At 39.4% G+C, this 12,071-nt stretch overlaps 2 protein-coding genes across 2 annotated transcripts; one reads left to right on the forward strand and one right to left on the reverse strand.

Annotated features, from left to right (window-relative positions):
• The first annotated feature begins 5,509 nt into the window (after positions 1 to 5,509).
• Positions 5,510 to 7,284, forward strand: LOC130990475 (uncharacterized). Its single transcript, XM_057914707.1, has 3 exons — positions 5,510 to 5,752; positions 6,308 to 6,846; positions 6,919 to 7,284. Exons 1-3 carry the CDS (start codon positions 5,510 to 5,512, stop codon positions 7,256 to 7,258), a joined length of 1,122 nt encoding a protein of 373 aa, XP_057770690.1. The 3' UTR covers positions 7,259 to 7,284.
• Positions 7,285 to 7,859: 575 nt separating this feature from the next.
• Positions 7,860 to 9,268, reverse strand: LOC130990476 (uncharacterized). Its single transcript, XM_057914708.1, has 3 exons — positions 9,255 to 9,268; positions 8,236 to 9,174; positions 7,860 to 8,147 (listed from the first exon to the last, which is right to left on the reverse strand). The coding sequence occupies exons 2-3, from the start codon at positions 9,154 to 9,156 to the stop codon at positions 7,860 to 7,862; spliced, it is 1,209 nt and encodes a 402-aa protein (XP_057770691.1). The 5' UTR covers positions 9,157 to 9,174; positions 9,255 to 9,268.
• Between the last annotated feature and the right edge of the window lie 2,803 nt (positions 9,269 to 12,071).

Here is a 12,071-nt window from a genome sequence, read left to right on the forward strand (position 1 = left end):
ATGGCATGACACATGGTATTTTTTACCCATTGGCAAGACATGTAGATATTTAATATTAATTTTGATATTTTTAATCTTGTTTCAACTCCTTTAAAATAAAAAAATAAAAATCTCCACCATCACCATTTTCCCTCACCTCCATCACCACCACCACTGTTTTCCAACCACCGCCGGCGTGCCGTCAGAATCCGGTGAATGTTTCTCCGCCGTCTGTGGGGCGGTGCTATGAGCTCAACTATCCCCGCCGTCTCTTTGTCGACGTTGGATATTTTCCCCGCGTGAGAGGCTGAGAGCTCAATTTGAGCGAAGATGAAGCAGTACTCGGAAAACGGTGCGCCGACCTTGCTGAAATGGTGGTCTGCCGATTGCCGTGGGAGAGATTTGCAGATCAGGGGATTTTCCCTTCTACAAGAAGACTCGCGCCGTCTCTGAAACTCCGGCAGCCACAGGAACAAGCAGCGTGAAGCCGCCGCCCCTATCATCGCATGAAACCCTAGCCCAGTACCACCTATTTTCCCTGATTCTTGGCCACGGCAGCTTTCGCTTCAGAGAGAGATTCAACTTGTGCCATTTTTGGATCTCAATTTGTGCGAGTTTTGGATCTCAATTTCGTTGACTCAGATAGAAGCGGTTGTGATTATGGATTTGGGGGTTTTGCAGAGGCGGCGGCGATTATGGTGTTTGTGTGGTGCCATCACGTTGTGAGGCGGTCGTGGCCTAGACGGTGGCATTCGTGAACAGTGGTGGTGGAACGCGGCGGTTGGAGACAAGGCCGCGCTGTGCAGCGCGGTGGAGATGGAGGATGGCGGTGGTGCCCGGCATCTGGAAAAGGCGGCAGATCTGGGGCGCTGGCCTGAGCGGTGGTGACGGCAGGGTGCGGCGGGGTGAGGTCGGCGTCAACTCTTCTTCTTCTTTTTTATTTTTTTTAAATTATATTAACTCAAAACGACGTCGTTTTAAGTGTTAGAATATAACTACAAAACGACGTCGTATTACTTGAACGCCGGTGCGTCCACGTCTGCAAATTCCGGGAACCACGTCAACTAGGATTTAGGTTAAGTCAACGCATGTGCAAATTGCGATAAAATCAATAGTTCGTGTATTCTGGCGCTATTTTTTAAGGTCATGTGCAAAATGCAAATTTGGTAAAACTTCGTGTATTTTTCGGCTATTAACCCTATATATTATATATGATCATATAATTGGTTGATTCTATTAAACCAGTAATGAATCTTATAAATTTTTTGGCAAATAACATATTTATGTTAGACTAAATTAACAAAATATTCATGTGTTATTGATTAAAATATTATCTATATCTAATATATATATATATATATATATATATATATATATATATATATATATATATAAAACTACACTCTTCGAAAATATTTATTATGATTATTCAGTTAATTTGTAATTTTTCATTTTTCAAAATTAATCTTATAAAATATCACAACTTTTATTTTATTAGTGTATAGTTCGATTTTTTGTGGTATAATTATGAATATTGATAAAATTAAATATTTCAAAATTTATTCATGTGTCATGTTTAGAATTTTTTTTCCCAATTTAATTATATATGTATATTAATCAATTTTAGCGATAATTATTACCGTGCATCGCACGGTGGGCAAATCAAGTAATATTTTAAACAACACTATAAAATTGAAAATGACACTATAATATTTTAAAATGTTACAGTGTCATTTATGTAATTGAATAGTGTCAATTATAAGCAGTGTTATTTGTATAACTGAATAGTGTCATTTACACAATTTGAGTCAAGATGTGAATTTCAGAATTTGGATTAACATGCAGGTCAGAATTTAAGTACGGGCCAATTTAAATGTATGATATATCGGGTATACTAGATTTTGTGTTTAATTTTTTAGTCGCTTAATGCAACGTCAAAGTAGAGAAAGAATAGATATTTATATTTTCGACACTACTGATATTTCGATATTTTTTTATTGTCATAAGGATTGTGGACACTATTAAAAAAGATTTAATTAGGTTAGCGGTGAAATGTTTCAACTGGCTTACATATGATTTTTAGCTCTAGTATGATTGGAACGCTTTTTTCTGTTTTGTTTTTGTTTTTTTGTGTGGAAAGGGTTTATTTTATATAAGTTGATAACGCATTCTATTTATATGAACTGATTTATTTTTCAAAGCTGGCAGGGCCATTTTTAAGGGTATACATCCGTAAAGTCAAAATACGGTGTCTCCTAAAGACAAACAATGCAATTTAGACCATATCATTAATTTTTATATGCCCGAAATTAATGTATCTTGTTACTACACATGGGCTTCAACTAATTTATGAAATCGAGAATATATATATGCAATTTAGATCATATCATTAATTTTTATATGCCCGAAATTAATGTATCTTGTTACTACTCATGGGCTTCAACTAATTTATGAAATCGAGAATATATATATAGATAGATAGAGGAAGATTCAAATAAACTAAATAAAAATAAGAATGAAGAACTATTTTCAGTCATTCGATCTTCAAAATTTACGATGGATGCATTATCTTAATGGATGAATGCAACATCTGGATTCGAAATTTTCAGTCATTCGATTTTTTTTTCCGAATACAGTAAATTTAATCACGGATGTATTAATTTACAGCAGATACAATAATTTTAATGATTCTCACGAAAATTATAGTTCTTATATATATAGAAAGTGAATCATTTAGATTCTTTGTTCATAAGTAGTACTCCCTACATCCCGACTTTTAGTATTCATTTGAGAGTGACACAAGTTTTAATAAAGTGGTTGGATGTGTTGTGAGTGAAATAAGAGTCCTACATTTTATGTGAGCGTTAAAATATTTAAAGTGGAGTAAGAGTCTCACCTACTTTTACTAAAAATAGAAATGAGTACCAAAATGAGGGACGGCCAAAAAAGAAAAGTGTTAATAGGGGAATCTACCCACATCTATAATATGTCTTGCAAAATTACCCACTTTGAAAGTCAAAGACCGAAAAGCAAGTTTGATGGTGATGGGTTGCTTGGTTTTTTGTGTAAAAGTTGATGATGATGGAAATTGTGTAAGAGTTGTGTAAGAAAACAGTTAAAATTGGTACAAAATGTGAGAAAATGTCAACTCACGTCACTTTCATGCATTATAAGATTAAATAGATTTGCAAATTTATAATAAATTAGCGGACGTTTGTATGTTACAAACATTGATAAGAAGGCCAAAAAAATCACAAATATGTCAATTCTTAAGAATTTTTTTTTTCTGAAACCAGTGAACCATGTATCCGCCAGTAATTCGTAGCCAGCCGCAGTAGCCGCTGAAGTTTGTTACTGGCGGCTACTATTCAGCGGCTACTATTTACTGGCGGATACTTGTGTTATTCGCTGCAAAAAAATATTTTTTTTCATAATTAACATGATTGTGAATTTTTATCCTTCGTGATCTTTTATTGTTACATATGCACCGTTATTTTTAGATTTTTATTTAATTTTACAAGGGGAAATATGAGAGATAGTGAAATATTTACAGTACAAGAAGTACACATGGATGGGAAATATGAGAGATAGTGAATCTGCCAAAATTTGGATTATAGTGGGGGTAATAACACTCACTTTATGCATGATTTGACTACACATAAAATAATAGACTTGCACATAAAATAATAAGAAATTATATAGCAATTATTTTGAAATTCATATATTCGGAAATGAAATAATAGTCTATAGCCAAAAAGTAAAGTATCCGCCATTAAATTATTTTCTTTATCAGTAGCCGCTAATAAAACATATATGGCGGCTACTGGGTCTTTTGTACGATTTTCTGGCGGATACTGGGTCTGTGAGGAAGAAAATATTATTTTATGTCAAAATATGTATAATTGTTAATTTTTCAGCTTGTTATGAATGTTTAAATATAACATACGCATTACTCTTTTGTATTTGTTGCTTTTTTTTTGTTAATTTTATAGTAAAAAATTAAAAGTACATATTGAGAAGGTGACTCTGCAAAAATTTTGGTTGTAGTGGGGCATTAATGCTAATTTTATGCATGTGTGAGGTGACATGCAATAATAGATTGAAGCCGTATTGAATGAACACTACAATTCACGTGAAACGTTTGTAAGGAATCAAGTTTAGTCCTTATAAGGCTGCATTTGTGAATGACCAAAACACAAATTGAAATACTCACCTTGAATTTCAGAAATTCAGGCATACTCTAAAGATTTGAGTGGTTTTGTGCGAGAGCAGGCAATTTGTGTTGAATTTCAGCCCGAAAAGGTGATTCTCCTGTATTGTTTGTATAAATTATAGTTTGCATGTTTAATCGTATGTTGTTTTTAACGTTGAGAGCATGTTTTACATTATTTTAATGAATTTCTTTATTATCTGACATTTAAAAGCTTTTTAGAGAAATATTAAACCTGTTTCTAATATAATTGAATGTTTTGAACAAAAAAACTAAACTATCCGCCAGAATTTCATTAGCCGCCGACAATAGCCGCCGACCCCACAAGGTCAGCGGCTACTGGTGACGGATAACAATATTCTGGCGGATACTTTATTTTTCGAGCTTATTGTGATGTTTTAAACTTTTTAAGCGTATTTTAATACTATATTTTATGTGGTTTTATAGATGGAATTCGTGAGATACATATATGTGAGATACAACGGAGTCGTCGATGGTATACACTATGTTGGCGGGGCTACGGAGGTCCTTCCCCTCTTAAATGAAACAGTTGCGAGCCTGATATACAGCATCAACAATGTGCTGACAACGCATTCGTTGAGCCCGAACTATCAATTGTATTATTTGGCGACCAATCGATTTGGAAGGGAGACGAAATGCGTAATAAGTGACGACGATGATGTGCAAGGCTTGTTGAAAACTGCAGAATATCCCATGGTGTACGTTGAGCACAACAACAACCCGGTCGAAGAAGTGTACATCCCTACTTTTGATTTTGGCCAGGCTTCGGGATACGGATATGATGAAGCACAATCTAGTCAGTATGAGACGTCGTATCATGCTCGCGAGAGCGCGCCTCCAACACAGTACTTTTCATGGGATGGGCAACCGTTGGACGAATCCGCATGGAATCTGAATGAAATGTGCGGGAGATTCAACCAGGTGCGGACGGATGAAGCCGTACAACCTGAAGACGAAGCCGAAGAACCTGATGACGATTCTGATGAAGAAGACGAAGAATACGATCCAACGAACGAGTCGGGCACAGATTCTGCCGCCTCTGAGGATTTATTAGACGATGATCTGATAGAGTTCACGGCGACCGAGCGAGCAGGTTGGATCCGACAAAGTAGAACCCGGCACGGAAATCCGACGGACTCGACCGGTGATCTATCTAATTGGATAGTTCCGTTGATTCCAGTGGACGCCACGACTTCGCTCGTTGCTCGCGAGAGTGAGCTGTCCAGAGTTGCTGATTTGGGGAAGAACTCCTTTTACAACAGTAAAGAAGAATTGGTCCTTGCTGTTGGCTTCTGGAATATGAAGCAAGGGGCTGAGGCAAAAGTTGTACGCTCAGATCAGGGACGCCTCTATTACAAGTGCAAGCACTCTGATAAGTGCAAGTTCGATGTGCGTGCATCTTGTCACGGCGGAGGGATGTGGGGAGTGCATAAGTTTAAAGAGCACTCTTGCGAAGGGGAGTTGGGCATTTTGAAACGAATAAAGGCACATTCGAATGTGGTTGCAGCTTATGTGGAAAAAAGAATACGCGATGACGGAGAGGTCATTAAGCCGAAATCTATTATGTCGGAGTTGTTACGTGAATTTGGCGTCAGAATCAAATATGATGTCGCGCTGCGTGCAAGAAATCTCAGCTTAGAGAAGATATACGGTCGAATTGATGATTCGTTCCTTCTTCTGCCCAAATATTTGTATGCCCTAAGTCAAGCGAATCCAGGCACCGTGATGGATTTGGAAGTAGACGAAAACCACCGGTTCAAACATCTGTTTCTTGCTCTTGCGGCTTCCATCACACCTTTCTTCTTTTCGCTTCGGCCAGTGATTGTGGTCGACGGCACACACTTGAAGGGGAAGAACAATGGCATTTTGTTCGTCGCCGTGACAAAAGACGCAAACGAGCAAGTTTTTCCGTTGGCATTTGGTGTCGGGCCGATCGAGAATGATGAGTCATGGAAGTGGTTCCTCTCAAATTTGAGACAAACTTTTGGTCAGCCCGACAACTTACTAGTTGTCTCTGATGCGCATGTCTCCATTGCTAATGCTGTGAAGAGCGAGTTACCAAATGCTACTCACGGTCTTTGCTACTACCACTTGCAGAACAAAATTAAGGGCTACGGGCAAGCTGTTGTTGAGCTTTTCCGCCAGGCTGCATACGCCTACACGGACTCAGAATTTTCACGTGCAATGTCGGCTATGGCTCAATTGAAGCCGGCGGCGTACGGGAAGTTGATGCGCGTAGGCCCTGAGAAGTGGGCACGATCACAAAGTCCGGTGACCCGTTATAGTTTTCTTACATCTAATGCTGCCGAGGCTTTGAATGCCCGTTTGTTGTGGGCCAGACGCCTTCCTATATGCTCCATGCTGGAGGCAATCAGGATGGTTCTGGCGCAGTGGTTCAATGACAGACTTGCGTCTGCGGAAGAGAGCGATGACCTTCTTACTCCAGAGGCAAAACAGAAGATAAGTGCGGAGATCTCAAAGAGTCGTCGCTACACTGCGAAGAGGACCTCCGAGAGAAAATACAGGGTTCGTGCTGGTGATCGTCGCTTCATGGTTGACCTTCAAGCGAAGAGCTGTGAATGCAATGAATTCGACCTGGACGGCATGCCGTGTTCTCATGCGATCGCAGCCATTACGTATGCTAAATCTATTTTATTATAAAATTACAGTTATTAGATGCCTACTAAATATAATCTTTCTTTTCGCAGTGAGGCGAAAGAGCCAGTGGAAGATTACGTGGAAGCTTACTACCTGCGGAGTTCACTGGTTCAAACATACTCCGGTCCAGTAAATCACTTGCCTCCCTTAGAGCACTGGGAAATTCCGTTTGAAGTTGCAACTGATATTGTTTTGCCAAATCTTTCTCGGCGACAAGCTGGTCGACCAAGAGAATCTAGAATTCCTTCAGCTGGTGAGAGGCCGACTCAAAGGACTACTACAGCGGATGCATCAAGTAGTCTGGGAAAACGAGCACCCAAAACCTGTGGTCTATGTGGCTCGCCTGGCCACACACGTAGAGCATGCAAGGGTACGGGCTGGGAGCAGTAGTTTAATTTCCTTTTATATTAAATTTCGATGGATATTGATGTTTTTTCATTCCACTAATTGATGTTCTGAAGTTGGGAGTATTGGATACTGATTGAATAAATTTCGAAGCGGTGTCATTTTCATAATATCTATGAACTAGCAAACACCATGGAATGCTCACTATCCGCCAGTAATTAGTGGTTTAGCACTAGTAGCCGCCCAACAACAAGCATCAGCGGCTACTGGCCCCGGATATGTATTTACTGGCGGATACTTTAATAATTAGCGGTTTTTTGATGTTTTAGAAGCTATTGTGCTGCCTGATTTGAAATATTTGAAGCAGAAAACACACGCCTTTAGTAATGACCAACATGGACATGTCTTAACAATTATGAGTTGAAATTATGAATGAGACTTTGGAGAAGTGAACAATGTTTTATATAAAAGTTTAGTTAATAGCATAAAACACCCAAAGTATGCTTTTTTATGCATTAAACTATCAAATAAGACGTTTAGCACAAGTAGCCGCCAGAAATTAATTACCCGCCGTGATTAGCCGCTGAAATGTTTTCAAGCGGCTACTTCTTGCGGATAATTATTTACTGGCGGCTAGTTGCATAAATCATCTTATTTCATAATTTTGCATAGTGGTCCAAAAGCTAAACGGGAGAGGGTGTTCGCTCTCTGCCACCGACATCGTCCGGTAGTTGCCACGGTTGCCAGCTTTCATCATACGGTCAAACCCGTCAACATACTGTGAGTCGACGGGTCTCGGCACGGCGCTGTGCACGTATGGTGATCGAAGTGCAGCCGACGGGTTCCGTTCTCGGCGACTTCTGCGTGGAGCCTCCGGTGCACAAATACTGAGGGGAACAGCAGCTACTGCCTCAGAAACTGCCTCAGAAACTCCCTATAATTCACATAAAACAACGCAAGTTAAACAATGTTGACATAATTTAAATTAAATGACTTGTAAATTTAATGCAACGACAACATACCCCTCTAAACTGCTTCCAATACTCGTGCATCTCATCTTGAGTCAGGATCGGAGCCGAAGAACGGGCCGGCTCAAAAGGGTATGCTGAACTCGTGCCCGGCTTAGCCCACGAGTAGCGTGGCCCACCATAAGAACTGGACGCCTCGAATGTGGGCATGTGGTGGACACCCATGTGCGGAGTCTGCACATGCCCAAAACTAGTCGGGCCACCAAACGGATCATGCTGCCACTGCGGGGTGTGCATGGCATCACCAGTAGTCTGTCCCACCTCTCGTACAGGAGACTCATGTGCAGGGGATTGGTGATGCGATGGGGCCTCTGAGGATGTAGGCTGCGCCGGATCGGAGTCGGGCTCGGGCTGGGGCTCGCGTCTCCTGTCAGAGTGAGATCGTGGAGCAGGTCTGGGCACGTGAACATCAGTGCTATGCGAGCATCGGCAACGCATAGCATCGAACTTGTCCTCGAACCAATTCTTAATCCTCCTGAACAGGCTGTCCTCCACGGTCCTCGCTACCCGTTCCTCACTCTCGCGCATCATGTGCTGCATGCGCTGCCAATCCTCCTCGCTCCACTGTGAAGGTGCAGGAGCATCCTCGTGCCTAGGCCTCGGGGCTCTGTGACTGTGAGACCTTCGACCAGAATCAACGGGGTGATCGCCCCCAATGCTCTGATCGTGATGGCTGCTGCTCGATGAGGTGTCCACTATTTGTCCCCTCGGGCGCTTGCCAGTATCCTGTCTCATACTGCGACGCCGAGGTTGATGCTCAGGAGCATCCTCGTTGTGGTCCCCACCAGTGTAGCGCTGCCGAGGCTGCCTATGACCAAAGACTGCCGGCTCTGGTACTCGAACCCCTATCCCGGCATTGACGCCTGCCACCGATAGCCAGTAAGATGTCTTGGCCTCGTACTCATCGGGGACCATCTCCCATATCCCGTTCTCCTAGAAACAAAAAAAATGTAGTCAAACATTAATATTCATAAACTAAAATAATATTAACAAATAAACAACTAAATTATTACCGGAGACTCAAAATAACTCTATAACCCATCCAACTTGGTCTTCACAAACGTCCACCTCCGAAATCTAGGGTAAACCCCCGCATTGCATATGGCTATGGCTGGGCCCAAATAGGGAATTTTCTCAAGACCCCAAATGAATAGGGCCCAAGAAGGACCGTAGAAGTGATACTTTTTACAATCCTTTTTGATTGTGCTGTGCTTCAACCTGTAGTTCAAGCTTCTATACGCGCACGATCCCCAAGGAAATCTGGAAAAGGCCGGCAAATCATCCACCAGCTTCCAAGTCCAGGACTGCACGGGTCGGCGCACGTCCACTCCTAATACAAATGCGTGTAGCACCAACAAGTGGGCCACACGGAGGTACAACCCGCCGTCGGTGTCAACCACTGGATTGACGGTGTCGAAATATATATCCGCCAGCTCCCGCACTGACACCGGTTGAGAGCGGCAAAATTGTCTAAATGTATGAGCCCGACTCAGATCGTGCTCAGCCTCGGGGTCAAAAGGATCATCCCCAAAGGACAATCCTGTCACGAGAGCGAAATCTCTCGGAGTAAACTCAACGTTCCTCCCGTTGATGTAGAAGCAGATCTCATCATCCTCATCGTCTCTCGTGATCTTAAGATGACGAGAGACAATATGGTGCAATGCAGCATTGCACTTCTGGCCCGGCTGCCAATCCAACATCATCCCAAAGCACCCATGCCTGAACGTATTATCCAGTGCAAAACCGCCAATTTCGTTTAGTCTCGAGACTACTGTCGATAGGTAACTAATATTGTTGTACGTACTGATCTCAACTGCCACACGATTGATTTGCTCGGGCCTCGAATAAGGGACCTATTCAATACAAAAAATAACTCAATTTACAAAACATAATGAATTAACAAACATCAACTAATAATAATGCATAATTAACTATTAAATTACTAGAAACATAAATAAAAAAATATAGAACCACAATAAACAAGTATCCGCCAGTAATTAATTTTTTTAAGAAGTAGCCGCCTGGTGTTTTCAAACCCGGCGGCTACTTCTTAAAAAGATTAATTACTGGCGGATATTAGGTAATTATGGTTCTATATGTTTTTATTAGTATGTTATAAATTTTTAAATTCTGAATAACCAAAAAAACGTTATTATTTTATGCGTAATACAGTAAAATTAACCTAATGATCTAAATAGACGATTAAATATATCTAAATATGCTTCAACTAAATAAAAATTCTAACAACACTGAAACTATACTCAAACTTGTAACAGCACTCAACTACACTATATCTAACATATACGAAACATATAAATAAATCTAACAAATACTATATCTAAATCAAAATTCAATACTATACAAAACATATGAAAATTCGAAACATATAAATTGTAACATACAAACATATAAATTCTAACATAATGATTCTAACATAAAAATTCACCCATATACAAAACATATAAAAATTCGAAACATACAAAACATATACTTACTTAAAAATATACAAAATTCGAAACATATACAAAACATATAGATTCTTAACATATAAATATATCTAACATATACAAAACAAATAACAAGTATACTTACTTGGTTTGAAGAAGAAGCCATGGCGTGAATTGTGTAAAATATTGTGTAAATGGGCTGATTTTTTCCTTCTCTCAAGTGGAGTGCGGCTGATTTGAAGAAGAGGAACCAAAACAATGGATTTTTTCCTCCAGCGGCTGATTTTTTCCTTCTCTCAAGTGCGCGGCTGCTTCTCTACTTCTTAACCCTAATTTAACATAAAATATTGTGTAAATGGGCCCTACCCAATTTATCTCTCTTATCAAAGCTTCAATTTTTTCAAACAAATCCCACAAAAGCCGTGCCCGCTCAATTCTAGCCGCCCGTGACTTAATTTGCTGCAAAGCCTATAGATTCCCACCCTATAAAGCTTCACCCTTGCCGGTTGAATTGTCCAATCACAATTAAATTAGCTTTAGCTCTTCAAAATTGAAAAAAATACAACAACCATTAATTGGAACGATAAAAAATAAAATTTATATATATTGTGATATAAAAAGCAGTAATAAATGACATGGTACTATTATCCGCCAGTAAAAAGTATCCGCTAGAAGTAGCCGCTTAGGGTTTCTTTCACGCGGCTAATTCTAGAGGATACGAATTACTGGCGGATAATTATATGGTAGGCTCTCTAGTATTTTACTGTTTCATAATATATGATTATATATTATTTTTATCCAACATTTTCTATTATTTTATGTGTTAGGCTATATTAATTCCTGTTAAATAAAATAAAATAAAAAATTCGAGACTTATTACACCACTATAATCCAAATTTGTCTAAATAGAAGCCTATTATGTATTTCTACTTCATAGAATATATTTTAAAAAAAGAAATACAAAATTAAGGTAAGTTTGTGTATAATAAAACAGTAATACGAGGATGACAAAAATTGTACTTTAAGTATATTTGGAAACAAAAAAAAATTATGAACCTAATGTATACATTATCCGCCAGTAAAACATAGCCGCTAACATTAGCCGCCGGGTTTAAAAAACCCGGCGGCTAATGCTAGCGGCTATGTTTTACTGGCGGATAATGTATACATTAGGTTCATAATTTTTTTTTGTTTCCAAATATACTTAAAGTACAATTTTTGTCATCCTCGTATTACTGTTTTATTATACACAAACTTACCTTCATTATTTTCAAACTTAGGGCATTATACGTCAATCATCTTACAATAATTGCACATTTATCTGGTTTTGTGCATTTTTAACTACCTATCTTACACATTTTCTTACACAATTGTACTTGTGTA

Source organism: Salvia miltiorrhiza, chromosome 6 (genome assembly GCF_028751815.1).
Source record: "Salvia miltiorrhiza cultivar Shanhuang (shh) chromosome 6, IMPLAD_Smil_shh, whole genome shotgun sequence".
In the NCBI taxonomy this organism is placed as follows: domain Eukaryota; kingdom Viridiplantae; phylum Streptophyta; class Magnoliopsida; order Lamiales; family Lamiaceae; genus Salvia; species Salvia miltiorrhiza.

Coding starts and splice junctions, on each gene's coding strand:
- LOC130990475 (XM_057914707.1), top strand. CDS start 5,510: ATGAAGCAAGGGGCTGAGGCAAAAGTTGTACGCTCAGATCAGGGACGC. Junction 5,753..6,307: donor GAATACGCGATGACGGAGAG/GTCATTAAGCCG, acceptor TACCACTTGCAG/AACAAAATTAAGGGCTACGG. Junction 6,847..6,918: donor CATGCGATCGCAGCCATTAC/GTATGCTAAATC, acceptor TTCTTTTCGCAG/TGAGGCGAAAGAGCCAGTGG.
- LOC130990476 (XM_057914708.1), bottom strand. CDS start 9,156: ATGGTCCCCGATGAGTACGAGGCCAAGACATCTTACTGGCTATCGGTG. Junction 8,148..8,235: donor ATTGGAAGCAGTTTAGAGGG/GTATGTTGTCGT, acceptor TGTGAATTATAG/GGAGTTTCTGAGGCAGTTTC.